At 52.7% G+C, this 22,400-nt stretch overlaps 1 protein-coding gene across 1 annotated transcript in view; it reads left to right on the top strand.

Moving 5' to 3' along the window:
• Positions 1 to 22,400, top strand: part of DRC3 (dynein regulatory complex subunit 3) — a 52,950-nt gene that overhangs the window by 2,759 nt on the left and 27,791 nt on the right. The window contains exons 2-5 of the mRNA XM_090292117.1: positions 3,590 to 3,754; positions 7,387 to 7,503; positions 10,655 to 10,821; positions 19,436 to 19,586. Coding sequence (XP_090148243.1) covers positions 3,595 to 3,754; positions 7,387 to 7,503; positions 10,655 to 10,821; positions 19,436 to 19,586 — 595 coding nt within the window. The 5' untranslated portion in view covers positions 3,590 to 3,594. The remainder of the gene's footprint in view (positions 1 to 3,589; positions 3,755 to 7,386; positions 7,504 to 10,654; positions 10,822 to 19,435; positions 19,587 to 22,400) is intronic.

Raw genomic sequence — 22,400 nt, 5'->3', positions numbered from 1 at the left:
AATAGCTAGAGGGGGTGCCAGTCCCATACAAAGTGGGAGAAGTGCCTGGAAAAGGGGTGAGTGCTGAGCAAGTGGCATTGTTCCCTCTCAGACCCTTCCCCCACATACAGCACCACAACATTGTGAAATGAGTCACCCCTTACTGACAAACACCTAAGGCTCCGCCCCTTACAAGATAACAAGTGCGACAGCTCTACCTAAGACACAGAGGCAAGCAAACACAGGAGCCTGTCAAGATGAGACAGAGAAGTATGGCCCAAAAGAGGGAACAGATCAAGGTTCCAGTGTGAGAACTAAGCAACCAGGAGATAGCCAACCTAACAGACGGAGAATTCAAAACCCTGGTGATAAAGATGCTCACAGGCTTGACAGATATGCTTTACTATGGCAAATACATAAGGGAAGAAGTGGATGCTATGCTAAATGAAATGAAGGAAAATCCACACAAAACCAATGGTGAAGGGAAGGAAACCGGGGTTCAAATCAATGATTTGGAATATAAGGAAGAAAAAAACAGTTAACCAGTACAGAATGAGGAAACAAGAATTGAGAAAAATGAGGAGAGGTTTAGGAACCTCTGGGACAACTTTAAACACACCAACATCCGAATCATAGGGGTGCCAGAAGGAGAAGAGGAAAAGCAAGAAATTGAAAGCTTATGTGAGAAAATAATGAAGGAAAACTCCCCAAATTTGGCGAAGGAAATAGACATACAAGTCCAGGAAGCACAGAGAGTCCCAAACAAGTAGACCCAAAGAGGACCACACCAAGACACATCATAATTTAAATGGCAAAGCTTAAAGATAAAGAGAGAATCTTAAAAGCATCAAGAGAAAAGCAGAACGTTACCTACAAATGGGGTGCCTATAAGACCATCCGCTGATTTCTCAAAAGGAACTTTGTAGGCAAGAAGGGACTGGCAAGCAGTATTCAATGTGATGAAAAGCAAGAACCTACAACCAAGATCAGTCTACCCAGCAAAGCTATTATTTAGGATGAAAGGGCAGATGAAGTGCTTCCCAGACAAGGTAAAGCTAAAGGAGTTCATCATCACCAAACCATTATTATATGAAATGCCAAAGGGACTTACTTAAGACGAAAAAAAGATCAAAATTATGAACACTAAAATGACAACAAACTCACAACTATCAACAACTGAATCTAAAAAATAAAAACAAAACCCAACTAAGCAAACCAGAATAGGAACAGAATGATAGATATGGGGATCATTTGGAGGATTATCAGCTGGGAGGGGGAAGGGGGAGAAATGGGGAAATGGTGCAGGGATTAAGAAGCATAATTGGTTAGTACAAAATAGATGGGGATGTTAAGAATAATATAGGAAAGAATGAAGCCAAAGAACTTATATGCAGGACCCATGGACATGAACTAAGAAGGGTGGGATTGCTGGAGGGAAGGGGGGTACTGGGCAGAGGGGAGCAAAGGGAAAAAGATTGGGACAGCTGTAACAACATCAATAAAATATATTTTTAAAAATCAGAATGTCTGGAGGTGGTCCAGGGTATTGGTATTTTTAGAAGTCTTCTACTTAGCCCCAGATAGTCAAATATGCTTCCAGGAGTATCAGCCATGGCTCAAAATTAACCATACTGGTCCCATTCCTCTTGCCAGTGATAGCATTAGGATTGGTTGTATACATTGATTCTAATCAATGTGATATGATGGCTTCTAGAAGTTACATTTTCCTAAAATGAGACATGGGACAGAGTGAGAGGTGGAAAAAATTATTTCTCATCTTCCATTGAGTATGACTCTTAAAAATAGGACAGTCCTTTTGCTACTGTGAGAGGCACTAGCCTAAGGATGTCAGAACAGGCAGATGTAACAGGACATGGGTTGATGATGATGTCACTGAGCTGCTGACTTGACGCACTATAGAGCAAGTCTGCTTCTGATAATAAATGTCCTTGTACTGAAAAAAAAGAAAAAGAAGAAGAATGGGGAGACAAAGAGAGGCAGAGAACTGGAAGTGTCTTTTGGGGGCAGGAGTGAATCAATCACCCTAAGGAGAGGGAGCTAGTGTTGACAGGTTGGAGAGAATGGAAAGATGGAAGGTGAAGGTGGAGACTGGGCACAAGGGAAGGGCCCTAGGGATGGGGGTTGGGGTTAGGGAGGGTTGTACCTCCCCTGGGGGTCGAAGGAAAGGATGCATGAGAGTAAAAGCACTGGGACATTTGATAATGCACAGTCCAGAAATGGAAGATGCATATTTATATAAGCTGCATTCAAGTGGATGGTGGGGGAGGAGGGAGGGAGGGCAGCTGGGCAGTGGCAGTCTCTAAGACCAGGTGGCAGATGGCATGGCCCCTCCGGTTTATGGTGCACACCATCAGCCCACCATCAGAAGTCTCTCAAGCAGCACTTGGTGGATAAAGGGCAGAGTGCCGGGGTTGCCCAGTGTCAAGGACTAGCAGAGCAGGGAAGACGGGAGGTTCAGGGAGGCTCAGATGTTGGGGATGCATGCAGACAAAGGTAGAAGGTGAAGTCAGCAGAGAGGCAAGAAGCAGAGGTGGAAAGTAGAAGGGAGAACTGAGGTTTCAGGAGCAGAATCTGTGAGTTTCCAGTAGAGTGACAAGAAAGTGTGCCTCCCTGCAGGCCCAGCCCTCCTGGGTGCTCTCACTGAGAGCGTTGGTGACGAGAATGAGATCGGGAGCCCTGGCTTCCCAGGGCTGTGGCTGTGCCCAGCCAGGAACAGCAGCCCAGGTCAGCCTCTCAGTGTGACTGACCATATCCACAGCTCCCCGCTTTGCCTGAGGCATCTCAGCCAAATCCCTTTAGATGGTTAGCAACAGAAACCAACCAGAGTTTGTTCAAGTAAAAGGATTTATACTAAGTCAAGAACCTCTCACAGAAACGGACCACAGAAATCCTCACAGGGCCTGAAACTAGGGACATTAGGGTCTGAAAAGCCAGCAAGAAGGCGGCGGCCTCTGTCTGTGTCAGTCTGTCTGTGTCGGTCTGTCTGTCCTTCTTTTTCCTGGATCACCCAGGTTCCCATCTCTCTGTCCATCTCCCCTGTTCAAGCGGCCAACTCTGATGGGCTCTCTTACCCTGAGGCCCCAGGCTCACATCCCTCAGGGGAGAACATAAATGACCAGCTTGGGTCAATGTCCACCTCCACTCTGGGCAACTTGTGTGTGTGAGCGGGGGCAGGGGGAGAATTAGACGCGACTGTCTGGAAGGGATGAAGCTCTCAGAGAAGGTAGCTGTGGGCTGGTATGCCTGGCTGGGGCTGCTGAGGATCATGTTCAGTGGTTGGCACTAGGAAACCTGATCAAGGGTGGGCACAGAAAGTCAGGCTCAGGGTGACCATGGTCGTAAGGGAAGCTGAGCTCCAGAGGCTCAGAAGTCCACTCGTGTGGGGCAGGGTCCCAGCTGTGGCTGTGGGGCACCAGGCAGGATGGGCACCCATGGTTCCAGGGGAAGCCCTGGTGCAAATGTACAACACTGACCCCTGGGTGCAGTGGGTCAAGCAGGGCTCCCCAACACCTTAAAAGAATGCCCGCCAGCCCCTGTCCTCAGGCAAAGGGAGAGGTGGCTTGTGGAACAGGAACCTGATGATTTTTAGGGAAGATGAACCGGCTGTACAACTCATTGGAGCCCCGAGTGATGGACGATGACATGCTGAAGCTGGCCGTCGGGGAGCAGGGCCCACAGGAGGACGCTGGGCAGCTGGCCAAGCAGGAGGGCATCCTCTTCAAGGACGTTCTCTCCCTACAGCTGGGCTTCCGGAGTACGTATCCCAGGTTGGGGGACACCAGGCAGGGCCCCCTGGCTTTCTCTGTTCCACATCCCAGACCCAGAATCCCACACAAAGTCTGTGTAAAAAGATAAAATTCTACCACTCCAAGTCTCAGTGAACCACAACGGCCGAGTGTGCTCGCAACGGGGCCCCTGGAGGGTGGTCCCAAATTGGCCCGCAGGAGCAGTGGGGAGGAGGCGGCTGTGCCCTGGGAGAGCAGCTCTGCAGGAGAAGCAGGACACAGGAGTGGTGCAGGGCCCTGAGCCAGGAGGCGCCCCGAGTGTCAGGGTGTCTGGTGGGAAAATGCGGCTGGGGACCCAGTAGCTCCTGAGGCCCCGGTGTCCCCATCTGGGAAATGGGATGATTGCCGTCCCTGGTCAAGTGCTGGCTGGGAGGACAAGGTAAGACAACATGTGCACAGTTTGGGGTTGACTGGAAAAGGCCATTGAGGGGTGCGAGAGGGAGCCAGAGAGGCCCTGCAGCGCCCCCTGTGTTGTGCAGGCGGCGCTCCTCCCGGCGCCTGTGCTGGCCTGTGAGGCGTCCACTCCCCAACAAGGAATTCTTCTTTCTTTCTTTTTTTTTTTTTTTTGACTGGTTATAGCGGGGGATTGCTTCCCATTTTTAACAATTAAGCTTATTGGGGTAACATTGGTTAATAACATTGCATGAATGTCAGGTGTACAGCTTTATAATACAGCATCTGTGTACTCTAGTGTGTGCTCACTTCTGTCCCCACATAGGAGTTGATCCTCTTTACCCTATTCTTCCAACCTGAGGCTCTGCCTCTGCGATCTGTGCCAGGCCCTGGGGACCCAGCAGTGGGCAAGGCCCTGGCCCCAGCCTCACAAAGCCCACGGGCCTCGGCCTTGGGCCTTGGGCCTCGGGCCTCACCAGAGTACGGCCTCCAGGGCTGCTCTGAGGGCTGCTCCCAGTTCTGCAGGAGCCCACTCGTCATTCCAAGCACTGAGGGCCCCAGAGCCTCCATGGTGAAAGGGTTAAGGGATTGCAGAAGGTCTGTCCCCAGAGGGAGCATTCGCATTGACCACCCTCCCTCTGCTTCCCCTCCCCAACCTAAGGCGCTTTCAGCCAGTACAGTATTTATCAAGCGCCTGTTACAGTGATCCCTCACGGCAGGTACTGTGTTCTAGACCCCCTGCGATAGGTGAAAATCTGCCAAGTAGGAACCTTACATTTATTTTAGTATTTATATGTATTTTAAGGCTTTATAAACCCTTCCCACACACTTATAAACCGTTCCCAGTCCCTTATTAACCTTTTTCCACACTTTTATAAACACTACTTATGTTCTTAAACATGTTCTACACTCTTAAACCTACGTAACTTTAACAACATACGTATACAGTACCACAAAGTCCCACAATATAGCAAAACATCCATGATACATAATTAAATATAACATTTTTTAAAATCCTACGATACTGTGAGACTGCGATAAGTGAAATGCAATGTAGAGAGGGACTGCTGTGTATGCCAGGTGCTATTCTAGGTACCAGGGATTCAGCAGTGACCAAAAAAGACAAAAAAAAATCCTGTCCTCATGGGGCTGACAGTCAAGTGAGGGACACAAAATAAAACGAGGGAAAATAATAGTGTATGCTAAAGGTAATGTACACGATGGAGAAAAACAAAGTGGAAAAGAGTGGGAGGTTGGAGTGGGGTGCAGGGCTTCATGGGGTGGTCAGAGGCCTCACCAAGAAGGTCACAACTGAGCAAAGACTAGAAGGAAGTAGGAGAGGAGCCATGTGGAGACGGAGGGGAAGTGCTGCAGGCGGGAAGGGCTGTGCAGGCTCCTGAGGCGCAGGCCTGGCCTGGGCAGAGAGCGGGGCCAGTCCCCATCGCCCTGGGGGCTGGGAGCAGGGCCTGCTTTGTGTTTGGAGGGTCCTGAGCCCAGCAGGGACAGGATCCCACTGGCTGCAGGAGGGCGGGGTGGGGGCCACAGGCTGGGGCAGGGAGTCTGGTGAGACCTGTGGCCAGGGACCAGGAGGGTGGCCGAGAGGAGGGGTCCGTGTCTACACTGAAGGCTACTGTGGCTTTTTGGGCGGTGCTGTCACGCTGGTAACTCAGAGCTCACTGCCACATACACACTGACGTTGTTGTGTTGTGTTGGCTTTTCCACAGGAACTGCTGACAGGTAGGCGAAGCCAGCAGGCTGGGAGGGTGGGAGCCACCCAGAGGAGGGGTGTCGCAGGAAGCCAGCCACATGCAAGGGCTGTCAGTCTGAAGCCAGGGCCAGAGAAGATGCCTGGAAAATCCACACCAGGATGGGAAGCAGCTGAGGTCCTGAGGGGGAACAGAGCCACGGCCCAGAAGCACACTTAGGGGTGGTCCTGGAATCGTTCTGGGAAATCTGGCCCCAGAGAGCTAGGGAACAGACCCAGTCCTACCTAGCCTTGCAACCCCAGGAAAGGCAGGGCCTGGATCAGAGGCTCTGCTCCCCCCCCCCCCCACCCAAGCAGAGAGGACCGGCCTGAAGAGGGCCTCTGGGAGGAGTGCTCAGCCACCCCCCACCCCCACCCCTGCAGGGTCTCACAACCTCTGGGCAAACCCTGTCCCTCGGAATGAATGTTGACACTGCCACAGAATGTGTGGTTAGTAAGGCACCTTTTCCCCCCGTTTTACTTCTGTGTTGATATTAGTTCAGTCTTTTAATGAGCATATTCTAAGTTTTAGAAATTATTACAAAAGCACATATAGAAAAAAGGGGCATATAAGCAACAGCGTTATTTGTAGCTTCTGGAAACACCTAGGGACAAGTTTAGGCCTCTAGAATTTTACATACACAGAATATACTTATTTACACCTAAGTGTTTTCAGAACTCTCTGGCCCCCAGTGACAGAAACCCAAGTGCCAGTGCAAGGAGCAAAGGGACTGGGCTGGCTGGGTGGGTGTGAAGGCAGTCCTCAGGGCCCACAGGGTCAGGCGCTCGGTGACGGGAGGAACCTGCCTCTGCCGTATGGGCAGTTCATCTTCCTCCCCATATGTGGACGTTAGGGCCTCCCTATCTTTCTGCCCCTCATGTGCCTAGAGGTATTTCTTTGGGCACGTACATAAGTGTGTCTTTGCAGACAGATTCCAAGTAGAGAATCTTCAGGGTAAAAGGGCACAGACATGAAATACTTCTGTAAATATGGCCAAATTGCCCTCCAAAATATCTAACTGGTTGACTGACCCTCCCACCAACAGCACACAATTGATTCTGCAGCCTTGATTCTGTTTGTCACACACTGCAGAAGGAAGGAGGACCCCTGCCTTTGTCTCGTGCCCCAAGCTGTTCTGGCTTCCTGGGTAGCCCGCTAGCCTGGCCCTAGAGGCAGTGTGAGTGAGCCCTGTGCCCTGAGCAGGCCCAGCCCACCTTCATACTGACCTCCCTATGAACCCCATCGATCTGTAGGTCCTGCTGTGGCCCTGGGCTCTGGTCAGTACTCACTATGCCCTAACAGGGACTCAGAGCTCAGCCCACATCTCCAGGGCTCCCTGCCATGCCGGGCAAGGCAGCAGCATTGTGGGGCCTTACATTTGTTAGGTCCTGGTCATCTTGATCCTCTGGTACACTGGCACCAAACTCTCACCTGAGCCGAGGCGTCCCCTCTGATTATTGCAGACATCCTCCGCCTCGACAACCTCTGGCAGTTTGAGAACTTGAGGAAGCTGCAGCTGGACAATAACATCATTGAGAGGATCGAGGGCCTGGAGAAGCTCACGCACCTGGTCTGGCTGGGTAAGGCCCTTTTTTGTGAGCGTCTGCCCTAAGTAAAGCTGCTGCCCTGCCATGATAATACTTGCCAAGATTATCTCCCCAGGCAACGCTCTGCTGCTGGCCCACCATGAGCCCGGCTCAACAGAAGCTCTGTCTGCAGGGAATAGGGAAGCTGCTCTTTTTGAAAGCCTGGAGCCTGTGCTGGGCAAACACAGCACACATGTGCTCCCACACGCCTGGACAGAATGTCCTGCTCCCACCTGTCAAACCTCCCACTTTGGGATGTGGGGTGTCAAAGGAGCAGCCTTGGATCCCTTCTAGTTCTCTAGACTCAGGCTGACCAATAACTGTGGGACCCACCAGTCATGGGGACTCAGATCAGACCAGAAATAACCATCACAGCTGCCAGTTGCACTCAGCTCTTACTACCTGCTAAGCATGGGCCTGTATGCTTTCCATGTGAAGTGTTTAGTTTTTAATCCTCACCTGAGGACATGCTTACTGACTTTAGAGAGAGGGGAAAGTGGGGAGAGAAACATCGACTGGCTGCCTCCCACACTTGCCCCGACCAGAGCCGAACCCACAGCCCAGGCATGTGCCCTGACCAGAAACGAACCCACCGCCTTCCAGTTCATAGGACGACGCTCCAACCAATGGAGCCAGGACCCCATGTGACGTATTTTAACCCACACAGCATCCGCCTTGGAGAGATGAGCAAACTGAAGTCACAGCAAGTAGTGGGGGCATCAGTCTCCCAGCCCGGCTCTGTCTGGCTCTAGAGCTCTGGCCCTCACTGCTAAGACTGCAGGGCTCCATCTGCTGAACTGGGGAGGCAGCCTGACATCTGGTGAGGCACAGGGGGCACTAACGGAGAGGGGCGGGCTGGAGAGCTCTTTGTAACTTGTTCCTGTTCGGCTCTCACAGCCACCCTGAAAGATCTGTCACAGCCCCAACCTACAGAAGAGGAGGTGGGGCTCTGAGAGGCCGAGGCACTTGGCCAAAGCTCCATGTCTGAGAAGAAGCAGAGCTGGGATACAAACCCACGCCTGTCTGACCCCAGAGTCCACATTCCCTTCATCCTGTGAGGCTGCTTGCCCCTGACAGGCAGCCTGGAGCATCAGTGAAGCTCCCAATTTGCAAAACGGTCTTGGCTACCATAGTGCTGACAGCTGCCGGCCCACAGCAACCCCCCAGGCAGGATTATGCTGCCGTTTCTCTGGTGCAGCTGCCGAGGCTGGGAGGATGCAGGCAGCTGAGGCGGACCCCAGCCAGAGGGTCCGTGTGCTGGGCCCTGCCTCTGGTCCCCGGCGCCCGCTTCTGGCACGCTGGCACTCACCCATGCTGAGTGGCCCAGCTGCACACCAGAAGTCATCCTTCTCTCTAGGAGATGAAGGGGGAGAAGAGGGTGCTGGGTCAACCCAGACCCTGAGTCATGCCCCTCTGGACGGCCTGCCAGCACCAGCTGTCTGAATGCTGGGCTTTTGGGCCAGAGCTCCAGTACCAGGCCCAGCTGTCCCTCGGATAGAAAGCAAGTGCCACGGGTCCTTAAGAGGTGCTTCTGTGATGCCCAGCGTTCTGTGGTACAGGGGTGAGAAAGCAGAAGGGGAAATTTCTGGCAAAAGGTCAGCCCGCACCCCGAAAAAGTCAGAAAGCAGCCTTCGTCCAGCTCCAGCATTAGTAGTTCAGGCACCACAGACAGCAGGAGCGAGCTGGGTCCCCGGGGCGCGGGGGGTGCTCTGACGGTTCGGCACAGCCCTACGCAAACACGTCGGCGCCGCGGGCTGCGGGTGTGCTGACACCGGCCAGCGCGGGCTCCAGAAGCTGACTGTGCACATCTCATCCCACTTTTGCATTCAGGGATGTCTCCTTGGTAGCTTGAAATTGGCCACAGTGGGAGTGTTATTCCACAGATATCAGATAGCGCAGTCAGTCAGCGCTCCCCTCCCACACCCTACATTGTCAGACATTCACGTGCAGTGTGTGTGGCCAGGCCTCCAAAGAACAACCTGCTGCGTGGAGGAAGAGGCAGTGGGTGGCTTGGCATTTAGCAGACCCCAGTTTATATCCCAGCTCTGCCACTGTACTAACCACTTTTGCACAAGTTATTCCAGCCCTCTAACCCTCAGTTTCTTTACGCTCTCTATGTCTGATCCTGGGCATATTACCACGAGGCCCCTTTAAATCCTGGTTCCCTCATCCATAAAATATAGGTGGTGATCCCTATGCTATGAGGATTAGATGAGGTAGTACACTTAAGGGCCCGCCACAGAGAAAGGGACAATAAATTATCATTAGTCTCATTCGTCAACAGGTGAGCACCCCTCCCCACCCCCACCGCCCCACATTGTACCAAGGAGGCTCAGTTAGGTTGTAGATAAACTGACTTTCCAAACCATTTTTTTAATGCAGTAGCTTGCAGCTATCATGATCATAGTTCCAAGCTCATGAAAACCCCCAGTTTGGGCCTCTGTGCCCTTGGTGTTCCAGATCAGGGTTGCAGCCCCATCCCCAACCAAAAACCTAGGGTGGAGAAAAATCAGCTTGATTCCCAAAGCGGTGCAGCTTGGGCTAGAGAGGATCATGGCATCTCAGTTGGGTATGGGCGTGTGCGTGGGTGCAGGTGGGAGCTTGAATCAGCCACCGGAGCTGGCATTGTGGCTTCGGGCAAGTCCCGGAGCCCTTCTGAGCTTCAGCTTGCCAATCAAGCAAACGGGGAAAGGAAGTCCAATCTGCCACTCGGAGCTGTTGTCTGGGGATGTTCACACAAGCACTTGACGAACTGGTAAATGCTATGCAGATGGGAGATATTACTCCTCAAAGGCCCAGAGGACTGAGGGAAGGGGACACTGTCTCCCCCACCCCAGGAGGCGCTGTTTCCTACCTGCCCATGGGCACGTCCATCTCAGAACAATGACAGAGTGTAGACATGAGTATTTGCCCAACTGTCCCTAGCTGGGAAGAGGAGTGGCAGACTGGAGAGGGAGATGAAAGTGTGAGGCCACAGGAAGGAATCCACGCACAGCTTCTAGAAAACCTAAGCTGTCAGACAGGGCATTGGCTCCCTGCGGAGGCCTTGGCACTGGCTCAGAGAGCACAGGTAGCCCTGATGGGTTTGCTCAGGATACTCCACGCCCAACCCATCACTCAACCCTCATGGCCCTCTTCCTTCCAGACCTGTCCTTCAACAACATCGAGACCATCGAGGGGCTGGACACCCTGGTGAACCTGGAGGACTTGAGCTTGTTCAGCAACCGCATCTGCAAGATCAACTCTCTGGATGCCCTGGTCAAGCTGCAGGTGCTGTCGCTGGGCAACAACCAGATAGGCAACATGATGAATGTGAGCTCCAGCTGGGCAGAGGGTGGGGCCGCCCCCGCAGGTCTGGGAAGCTGCTGGCGGGCCGCGGGGCGTGGCAAGGGCAAATGCAAGCTCAGCCTTTTATAAGAGAGCTCCCCCTTTTCCTAGAAAAGCCAGAAGTCCAGATGCGGTTTGATAATGTTTACACAACATGCTTAGCCCCCGACTCCCATCTGTGGGTGCCAGTTTTCAGCCTGCCTTGATGAGGTCTCTTTCTTTCCCTGAGCCCCAAACTCTCTTAACAAACCTTTGCTGACGCAAGGACCTGTTTGGTGTGGGGCATTTGGCCTGTGCTCAGTGGACGCGGAGACCCAGAAGGTACCATCTCTTTGGGGGCCTCCAGCATATATCCACATAATCAAGACACACAAGGTGACAGGAAGCTGGTTCCACCCCAGGGTGTCAGGCGTGTGTGTGTGTGTGTGTGTGTGTGTGTGTGACAGGGGAAAGGTCACTGATTCTTTGGGGGAAGGGGAGCTGCCCCCCTGTCCATCCGCACAATGGGCTCGCCACAGTGAGCTGGGACCAAGACCCCAGCGGCTGGGGCTGGGACAGCATTCCTGAGGGTGCTGTGTCAGAGGTGACATTACTAGACAGCTCCAGGGACAGTCCCACAGCTGGGAATTGCTTCTCCAGCCTACCAGTCAATCCTGAGAGCTGACCAATACCCTTGCAAGACTCCTTTCCTCGTTGGCCAGTCAGATGGCCTGGGCCCAAATCCCAGCCGCAGGCCCAAGGCTCGAGCCTTGCATGCCTCAGTCTCCTCCTTTGTAACATGGACACAATGGCTGTACCCGCCAGCCGGGAATTGAGTGAGATGATGGGCGTGATGCCTCCCATCCTTCAGTGTCAGGAGGGTCTGTTCCTAACACAGGGAGGACTGTCATGGCTGAGACCCCTCCTGAGAGAGTGTGGGTGAGGGGAGGTGACCTAAAAGATGACTGGAGCTTTGCTGCTGAGCAGGAGGGAGAGGCTTCCCAGGAGGAGGGAATGCTTGAGCAAGGCTAGGAGGTGCTCTTGGGATGCCTGCCTGGGGACGCACAGCCCCCTGGGGGAACCCAAGGTCCCTGGGAGAGGTAAGGGGGGTGGCTCAGGGCAGTAGAGGGGCGATGAGGGGGCTTCTGTGCTATGGTGTGCCCAGGGAAAGTCTGGGTTTGGAAGGAAACCCTGCCACCATGAGGACAGATGTGAGCAGGGTCACGCAAGCGAGTGGGGGCAGCAAGGATGGCCCCGTCAGAGAGGTGGCTCACCCACAGGACAGGACGGGCAGGCGAAAGCCTGGCTGAGGCGAGGACGTGGGTGCAGCGGTGTGCTGGGCAGGCAGGCTCAGACGGCTGCGGGAGCCTGAAGGCAGGAGGAGCCACCGCACGGCAGCGCCGCTGAGGGAGCTGTGGGCGGCCGTGGCACCCTTCTGCAGGGCCCTCGGCAGTGTCCTCGGTGCCTTCCAGCAGTGGACACCTGAAGGGCCAGAGCGGAAGGCAGTTACCGCCCCGTCCTGCCCCCAGCAGCTGAGGGACTCCCTGGGGTTGACTTCCTGTTGCCCTTGCTTTGGGGTGGGCCTCAGAGAGCTGAGGCAGAGAGCAGGGAGCCGATGGGCACTCTAAGCAGGAGTCCGTCACAGCCGCTGCTGAAGCGGGGACATTCAACACCGCAGCCGCTGATGCCCTGAGGAAGGGCAGACGTGTGGCCAGGGCTTCAGGACTTAGGCTCCTGCTGCCTCTCGGGGCTGCTGTCCTCAGCGTCTCCATGTGCTGATTCTCTTCATGGTCGCTGTCAGCAGTCGGTGCTGCAGGCTTCTTCGTCTGCACGCAGCAGGACAGACAGCGCAGGAAATCTCCCCCCAACAGTGACCCTGAAGTTTGATCAAGGCCCCCAACCACCCTCAATCAATAGTAGAGCTGGTTGCTTAGATGAATGGCCAAGTAGGCCCAACACCTGTATTTAAGTCTGTCCAGGGGCTGGAACCCCAGAGGCTATGCACACCAGATGGGAGGATATAAACACACCAGCAGTCCCTTCGGGGTTCAAGTCCCGATTCCTCGGCCTGCCCTCTGCTTTGTGGGGGTGGGGCAACCAAGTGCTGGCCAATAGGACTGCTGTACATGGAAGGTCCAGGTAACTGAGTCGAGAGCTGAGATTTACTCTGGGCCAGGGACTTAGCATTCCGGGAGCCCATTTTCCCATCTGTAAAATGAGAATAACAATAGTCTCCCCCATAGGTTGTCGTGAGGGTGAAGTCGATCAGAGAGTGAGAAGTGACTAACTCAGGACATAGTAGGTACATGGAAAGCGGTGGTTACTCAGGAATTTTCAGATTAAGTGCTGCCCCCCAACAGCCCTAAGTCTTGCTGTTGGAAAACCTTTCTGAATATTTGGCAGCTGTTCCTGCCAAGGTAGGTCTGATACCTCCAGGCGTACAGGTGAACGATCTCTAATTTGTTACTCCTTGAACATTGGAGACTTCAAGGGGCCCAAGGCCCTGTCCCTTTACAAAGGTCCAGGCCTGGGTACCCCTCTCCCTCCCCTGGCCTTGCGCATTCTCCCATTCCACTCTGCAGGGACTGGGCAGGGAGGAACCCCAGCCCCCTTTCCTAGTGGGCTGCTGGGGCCCAGGTGGCCCCTTATGAGTACAGGACAGAAGCAGGTAAAGCTGGTCCCCAGAGAGAGAGGAAGAAAGAAGGCACTGGGGAGAAGCTGTGAGGGAGTACTAAAGTATCTGGGCCTTGATCTCATTGTCTTGGAGGCCTGGCCACACCCCAGAGATGCTGGGGTCCCTGCATCCTCTATAGCTGATAAGGTGCCAGCTCCTCTGGTGACTTGACCCAGAGAGTCTGATTTAGTAACCTGCAAGCCCTGAGCATCTAAGATTTTAGCCCTTACCTACACTATGTATCTGAAATCTAATTATATACTTTCTTGGTATTTATTTACTAGGCTAAGTTTAACACCTGTTTATTGCATTACAAACTAGCAGATGTTTGAGCAGGATTCAGGGCACACAGGGCAGAGCCCCCCTCGCTCCTGGCTGCAGTCCAAGCTTCCCCGTCCAGAGGCCACAGCTGCTTCTGAGTTGCATGTGTCTTTCTAGGCGTCCTGTTTAAACGTTTCATGACATTGTCACATCTCCAAGTGCCTGCCCCGATCATCCCCTCTCTGCTGGACTGTTCCATCATTTAGACGCAGCACGACCCACTTCTCCGGCCCCTTCACATGGGTACTGAGGTTGTTCCCAGCCTCGTGTCATTGCACACAGGCTGTTGCAGATGCCTTTCAACAGGGCTCCCTTCACACCTGGATGAGTCCATGTGCAAGGTGAATCTCTACAGGTGGAGTTGCTCTAGGGAAGGGGGGTACTGGACAGAGGGGAGCAAAGGGGAAAAAATATTGGAACTACTGTAATAACATAATCAATAAAATATACTTTAAAAATTTGAAAAAAAAAAAAAAAGCATTCTGTTTCTGCCCCTAGAATGTAAGTTCCTGTTACAAGGGCAGGAACCACATGGGCCTTCTTCCCCTTGATCCCCGAAGGCCTAGCATGTGCTTGAGGCTTGGTAGGTGTTTGTTGAATGAATACATGAATGATTGAAAGAAAATCCATCAGAAAAGCATGCTAGATTTTTTTCTGTCTTTTACATAGTACAGTGTCTAGGTATTCAGAAGATGCTATCAAATAAAATACAGGCATACCCAGGAGATATTGCAGGTTTGGTTTCAGACCACCTCAGTAAAGCCAGTGTCCCAATAAGTGAGTCATGCAAACTTTTTTGGCTTCCCAGTGCATATAAAAGTCATGTTCACATGATACTGTAGTCTATTAAGTGTGCAATAGCATTATATCTAAAAACAATGTACACACCATAATTTAAAAATACCTTATTACAACAAACTCATAGATATCGACAATAAACAGAATAGTAGTGACCAGCTGGGAAGGAGGGTTGGGGAAGAAGAGAGTGCACTGAGTCAGGTACAATGTGGCAGAAGGAGGCCAGACTTCAGGTGGCGAGCATGCAATAGGACACACGGACGCTGTATTACAAAGTGGCTCACCTGACGTTTATCCAATGTTCTTAATCAATGTTACCCCAATGGATTTAATTTTAAAAGTTTCACTATAAAATGTACTCCGTTGTTAAACAATGCTGACCATCATCCGAGCCCTCAGTGAGTTGTCACCCTCTTGCTGGTGGAGGGTGTAGCCTGGGTGTTGATGGCTGCCAACTGAAGCTGGGATGGCTGCGGCCATTTTTAAAAATAAGACACAGTGAAGTTTGCTGCATTAATTGACTCTTCCTTTCATGAACGATTTCTCTGTAGCACATGATGCTATCTGATAGCATTTTACCCCAGCAGAACTTTTCTTTCAAAATCCTCTCAAAAACTTGCTGCTACTTTATCAACTAGGTTTACATCACATTCTAAATCCTGTGTTGTCATGTCAAACATCTTCACAGCATCTTCACCAGGAGCAGATTCCATCTCAAGAAACCACTCTCTTTGCTCATCCACGGGAAGCAACTGCTCACCCGTTCAGGGTCCACCATGAGATTGCAGCAGCTCAGTCACGTGTCCAGGCTCCGCTTGTAATTCTCCTTCTCTTGCTCTTTCCACCACGTGTTACTTCCTCCACCGAAGTCTTGAGCCTCTCGAAGTCATCCGTGTGGGGTGGCATCAACGTCTTCCAAACTCCTGTTAATGTTGATATTCTGGCCTCTTCCCATGAATCATAGATGTTCTTTTTGTTGTTGTTGTTCCGTGTATTTTATTTTATTTTTAATATGTTTTATTGATTATACTGTTACGGTTGTCCCAATTTCTTTTCCTTCTGTTCCCCTCCACCCAGTGACCCCCCCTCCCTCCAGTTGTCCCCCCCTTTTAGTCCATGTCCATTGGTTGTGCATATAGTTCTTCTCAACCTCTTCCTGTCTACTCCACTCCCTCCTACTATGCTTCTTAACTCCTGTACCATCTCCCTCCCTTTCCACCTTCCCCCTCCCTGCTGACTTCCCCCCAATATGTTCCCCATACCTATAGTTCTTTTTCCACTCTTGTTGCCTATTTAGTTTGCCTTTGTTTCAATTCCCTAGCTTCTGTTGTTGGTTGTTGTGGTACAGTTTTCATTTTAATGTTCATAATTTTGATCCTCCTTCTTCTAAACCAGTCCCTTTAACATCTCATAAAATAGTGGTTTGGATCTAATGAACTCCTTCAGTTTTACTTTGTCCTGGAAGCATTTTCTCTGCCCTTCTATTCTGAATGACAGTTTTGCTGGATAGAGTATTCATGGCTGTAGGTTTTTGCTTTTCATTACTTTGAATACTTCTTGCCAGTCCCTTCTTGCCTGCAGGGTCTCCTTTGAAAAATCAGCTAATAGTCTTATTGGGACCCCTTTGTACATAATTCTTTTCTTCTCTCTTAAGATCCTCTCTTTATCTTTAATTTTTGACATTTTGATTATAATGTATCTTGGAGTGGTTCTCCCTGGGTCCAGTTTTTTTGGAACTTTCTGTGCTTCCTGGACCTGTAAGTCTATTTCCTTCCCCAAGTTAGGGACGTTCTGCTTCATTATTTTCTCACATAATTTTTCTATTTCTAGTTCTTCTTCTTCACCCTCTGGCAATCCTATTATTTGAATGTTCGTTTGATTATAGCTGTCCCAGAGGCTTCTGAGCCTCTCCTCATATTCCTCCCTTTTCGTTTCCTCTTTCTGCACTGGTTGACTGTTTGTTCCTTCCCTATGTTCCGATTTGTTGATTTGATCTCTGGTTTTCATTTCCTCACCACTTGTCTCATATGAGTTTTCGTTTGTTTCAGTATGACTAGCTTTCATTCCTTCCTCGTCTTGTTCCAAATCTTTTGTCAATTCTGTATGCCACCTTATGACTATAGCTCTGAACAGAGCCTCAGAAAAATTTCCTATTTGCTTATCAGTTAGGTCCCTCATCCGCTGCTTGGTGAGCTGCGCCACTGGGATTTCAATCGTGGTCTGCTTCATCCTGACAGTTTTCTGTTCACCTTTGCTTCCTGGGGGGCTGTAGGGGGCGGAGCCCTGTGCACTCCTCACTACCCGGCGACTGGCGACCTTTTTCACCGCTCTGTGGCGATTTGTGTGGGGGCAGGGGGGCTCACCGTCCAAGGCAATGGGGGGGGGGGGGTTCTGCCTTCCCCAGCGTTGGAATTGCGAGCTGCCGGGTCTCGACTGCAGCCGGGATTGCTCCCCTGGCATTTCTCGCAGTCCCGCCGCTATCCCCGCTGCTACCGCGGACAGCACAGCCCGACCTTTCTGTCCTGATTCCGGATTCCGATTTCGCCCCTCCTACCCGTCCAGATGAGCACCGCTGGTTCATAACTTCATACGTTGGGCTTCCATGTAGTTTCGTTTTCTGGAATTTCTGGTTATCTTTGGTTTTGAGGTAGTTGTATTCCTTCTTAGTTGTGGAGGGAGACGGAGCGTGTCGGTCTAAGCCTCCATCTTGGCCGGAAGTCTCAAATCATAGATGTTCTTATTGGCATCTAGAATGGTGAGTCCTTTCCAGAGCTTTTCAATTGACCCATCAATGGAATCACTATCTACGGCAGCTGTAGCCTTACAAAGTGCATTTCTTAAATAATAAGACACGGAACTTGAAATCAGTCTTTGATCCCTGGCTGCAGCGTGGGTGTTGTGTTAGCAGGCGTGAAAACGACACTGATCTCGCTGTCCTCCTCCCTCCATCCAAGCTCCTGGCGGACCAGGTGCGTCGTCACTGAGCAGTAAGACATTGAAAGGAGTGTCTCCCTGGGCAGAAGTCTCCACAGTGGGCTGAGAAGGTTCAGTAAACCATGTTGTAGACAGCTGTGCTGTCATCTAGGCTTCACTGTTCTGTTTATGGAGCAGAGGCAGAGCAGAGCTAGCATAACTCCTAAGGGTCCCAGGGTTTTCAGAACGGAAAGTGAGCACTGGCTTCCACTTAAAGTCACCAGCTACTTTAGCCCCTAACAAAAGAGTCAGCCTGTCCATTGAGACTTTGAAGCCAGGCCTTGACTTCTCCTGCCTGGCTATGAAAGTCCTGGATGGTGTCATCTTCTAGTATAAGGCTTCTTTGTCTGCATTGAAAATACGCCGTTCATGTCACCACCCTCACTAATGACCTCAGTCACATCTTCTGGCTCCCGCGCCGCTGCTCCCGCACCTGTACGGCCGCCTCCCCTTGCGCCATCAGGTTACAGAGACACCGTCTTCCTTCGGCCTCAGGAACCAGCTCCGCTGCTTCCAGCTTCCCTCTGCCGCTTCCTCCCCTCGCTCGGCCTTCCCAGAATTGAAGAGAGTTAGCGCCTCGCTCTGGACCAGGCTTTGGCTTCAGGGAATGTTGGGGCTGGTTTGCTTTTCTATCCAGACCACTAAAACTTTCTCCCTCTTGGCTTAAATGAAGCTGTTTCAATTTCTAATCATTCATGTATTCACTGGAGTAGCACTTTTTAATTTCCTGCAAGACCTTTTCCTTTGCACTCACAACCCGGCTGTTGGGCACCAGAGGCCTAGCTTTCGCCTCGCTTGGCTTTCAACATGCCTTCCTCACTAAGCTGAATCATTTCTAGCTTTTGATGTAAAGTGAGAGACGTGCGACTCTGCCTTTCATTTGAACACATATTAATTGGCCTAATTGCAATATTGTTGTATCTCAGGGAACAGGGAGGCCCAAGGGAGGAAGAAAGACAGGAAATAGGCAGAACACACACCTCATTTATGGACTAAGTTCACTGTCTTCTATGGGTGCGGTTTGTGGCGCCCCAAAGCAAGTACAATGGCAACATTAAAGATCATTGATCACAGACCATCGTAAAACATGTAATAATAGTAATAATAATGCAGTTAGAAATATTGTGAGAATTACCAAGCTGTGACACAGAGACACCAAGTGAGCAAATGCTGTTGGGAAAGTGGTGCTGACAGACTGCCCAGCGCAGGGCTGCTGCAGACCTTCCGTTTGTAGAAAACCCAGTGCGTACCTGCAAAGTGCACAGAGCATAGGGCAAGCCTGTGTTAGCTATGTGGGTGACCTTCCCCCTCATTTTAATAAAAATAGAGTATAGGAAAAATAAACAGCAGTTAGTGGGATGTTCCACTAGCTGTCAATCAGTTGATGCAAGGTTAATGATAAACTGGGTTCCATTTAATTGAAGAGGCTTGGACCTTTCCTACAGGGCTTTACGGTCTAAAAAGGCGCACCTACTTTGAGTAAGCAATGATGATGATAACAACTTTACTACCATTTACTGAGGAGGTGTCAGGCACTCTCCCACATGCATTTCACAGGTTATTTCATTTGCTTTTTACAACACGTATATTACATAACATCCTCATACCCATTTTATGGATGAGGAAGTTGAGGCTCACAGGTGGTCAGTAACTGTCTGCCCCACAGCTATCATTTGAACTTGACCATGCACCCTGGAACCCCCAAGCGCCCTCCTCACCTTTCCACCCACCCAGTGCTGAAGCGGTTATGGCCAGGCTGCAAACTCTGGCAGGGTGCCCACGAGAGGGACCGCCAGGGGTGTTTGCGGCTCTGCAGCAGCCAAGAACACGGCTCTTCTCCTCTCCCCTCCCCAGATCATCTATCTGCGGCGGTTCAAGGACTTGCGCTCACTCAGCCTCTCCGGGAACCCCATCGCTGAGGCAGAGGGTTACAACATGTTCATCGGGGCCTACCTTCCTGACCTCGTGTACCTGGACTCCCGGCGCATTGACGATCACATGGCAAGTGTCTCCCCATGGGTCTCCCAGCTCTGTGGGACAGTCTTCAGGTCCCCTGGTTTCATAGAAAGGGACACTGAGGCAGAGGGAAAGGGCAGCTCCATCTTCCTAACTCTTACCTGCCTCTGTCCAAGCGATTCCAGCAGGACCCTCATGGTCTCTCTAGAGTGCTCACTCACAGAGGCCAGGTTCCGTCCATGGGCTGCCTCCAGGCCCCTCACAGCCGTTCTGGGGAGTCCTCCACTTCTTTTCATTTGAGGCCTATTTCTGTCTCCCCATTCTGGCTGCCTCTTTGTCTGAGGTAGAGCTGCTATGCCTCCCATTCCTGGCATGAGGACTCATGTGGTAGGTGTCCTGTGGGGCCATGGCTTCATCTGCTGGTCGCCTGAGCCAAGTGCTCCAGGAGTGTCCCTTGTGTGGGTCCTAGAACCCCTGTGTTGTAATTGGGTCTTCATTGATGCTGGTGGGGCTGACCCTCGGGTTGGCTGACTGAGGACTGACCCCAGCCACAGTGTACGACGAGCTGCTGTGCTGGGCTGGCCCCCTGAGGTAGAACTCACCCCAGCAGGGTCTGGTGCCTGCCGAGGTCTCCCTTTGGCTGTGCCACTTGTGGGGCAGCATGGGTTGTGCTCTGATGTGCTCTGCGTCCTGACACTGGGTGTGTTGGCTCTGGGGCCTCTAGGGAGGGATCCAGTGCAGGTCAGTGTCAGGTGCTGCCTGTGACCTGCCCTGGGCTACCTGTTTGGAGTCCAAAGCAGCACACGGTTTGTGGCTGCCTTGCTGGGCCTGGGTGTGCATGGGAGGGGCCAAGCTTCACACCAAGGTTGGCTTCCGCCAGCAAGGAGCCTGGGGGCAGGTCAGCAAAAGACCCACGCACCCCGAGATCCACGTCTGCCTGCTAGCTGCCTGTTAGGCTCAGTCACTGAAAGAGGCTTTGGCGGTATGTGAGTCACAGGAGACGTGTTCTCGGAGTCACCAGGTTGGGGCGAGTGGTGTTCACCAGACCAAAACAGATTCAAACTCAGTCAAAGTTTCAGGGTGCAGCAAGGCCAGCCTCCACCCATCCGGCGTCTGTGGGATTTGATGGTGGGGCGGGGTCTCAGGGTGAGGACAGCAGAGTTCCTCAGGCCAAACAGACCAACATCTGCCCGTGTGGAGGGTGGGCCCCTCACAGGAAGGGCAGGCTGGGCGGGCATGTGGGGGAACGTGGCCCCTGCCCTGGAGCCACACAGCTCAGTCTCTTCCTCCGAGAGCCGCCCAGGAGAGCCTGCGCCCAGGCCCGCCAGGCCACAGCCCCCTGACTCTGCAGGGCAGGGCAGGGCAGGGCCACCCAGAGGTGGGAGGGTGGAGCTCCTGGACCTCCTGTTGGGGGGCAACGCTGGTCAAGGCGTGAGGTGGGGGAGGGGAGTGCCCCCCCCAGAGCTGCACGACTCAGTCTCTCCCATCCCCGGAGTTTGCTCTCACAGCAGTCCTCCAGGGAAGTCTGCACCATGGGCCCAAAGCCTCAGAGCCGTTCTGTACTGTCTGGTTTTGCTGAGGGAGCTGAGGAGACAAAACGTGAAGGTCAGCAGCCCATGGCAGAGCCAGGATTCATCCCTACTCTGTACCCCAGAAACAGTACTAACAGTCATCTGTGGCTGTGCACTGTTAACGCCAAGCAAACTGCATCATTGCACATTGTTTTCACCACAATCTATGAGGTGGGCCCTGCTCTCATCGCCCGTTGGCCATGGGAAAGCGTTCACAAGTGCAGTGACTCTCCCAGGATCGCACGCCACTACCAGTCAACTAGGAATGGGACCCAGGCAGGCTAGCAGCAAAGCCTGTGGGGGCCATTCCCGGTGCGCTGCCTGGTCTGGGCACTGCCCGGTCTGTCTACTGCCCGGTGTGTCTACTGCCCGGTCTGGGCACTGCCTGGTCTGTGCGCTGCCTGGTGTGTCTACTGCCCGGTCTGTGCACTGCCCGGTCTGTCTACTGCCCGGTCTGTCTACTGCCTGGTATGGGCACTGCCCGGTTTGTCTACTGCCTGGTCTGTGCACTGCCCGGTGTGTCTACTGCCTGGTCTGTGCACTGCCCGGTGTGTCTACTGCCTGGTCTGTGCACTGCCTGGTCTGTCTACTGCCCGGTCTGTGCACTGCCCGGTCTGTCTACTGCCCGGTCTGTCTACTGCCTGGTCTGTGCACTGCCCGGTCTGTGCACTGCCCGGTCTGGGCACTGCCCGGTCTGTCTACTGCCTGGTCTGTGCACTGCCTGGTCTGTGCACTGCCCGGTCTGTCTACTGCCTGGTCTGGGCACTGCCCGGTCTGTCTACTGCCTGGTCTGGGCACTGCCCGGTCTGTGCACTGCCCGGTGTGTCTACTGCCCGGTCTGTCTACTGCCCGGTGTGTCTACTGCCCGGTCTGTCTACTGCCTGGTCTGTGCACTGCCCGGTCTGTCTACTGCCCGGTCTGTCTACTGCCTGGTCTGTGCACTGCCCGGTCTGTCTACTGCCCGGTCTGTCTACTGCCTGGTCTGTGCACTGCCTGGTCTGTCTACTGCCCGGTCTGTCTACTGCCTGGTCTGTGCACTGCCTGGTCTGTGCACTGCCCGGTCTGTGCACTGCCCGGTCTGTCTACTGCCCGGTCTGTGCACTGCCCGGTCTGTCTACTGCCTGGTCTGTGCACTGCCCGGTCTGGGCACTGCCCGGTCTGTCTACTGCCTGGTCTGTGCACTGCCCGGTCTGGGCACTGCCCTGTCTGTCTACTGCCCGGTCTGTGCACTGCCCCGTCTGTGCACTGCCTGGTCTGGGCACTGCCCACTTCTTTCCCACCTCCCCTTTTAT

The sequence above is a fragment of the Furipterus horrens genome, unplaced genomic scaffold, assembly GCF_987537825.1.
Source record: "Furipterus horrens unplaced genomic scaffold, mFurHor1.1.pri manual_scaffold_11, whole genome shotgun sequence".
NCBI classification, from domain to species: Eukaryota; Metazoa; Chordata; class Mammalia; order Chiroptera; family Furipteridae; genus Furipterus; species Furipterus horrens.
This window is presented reverse-complemented; position numbering and strand designations above follow the sequence as displayed.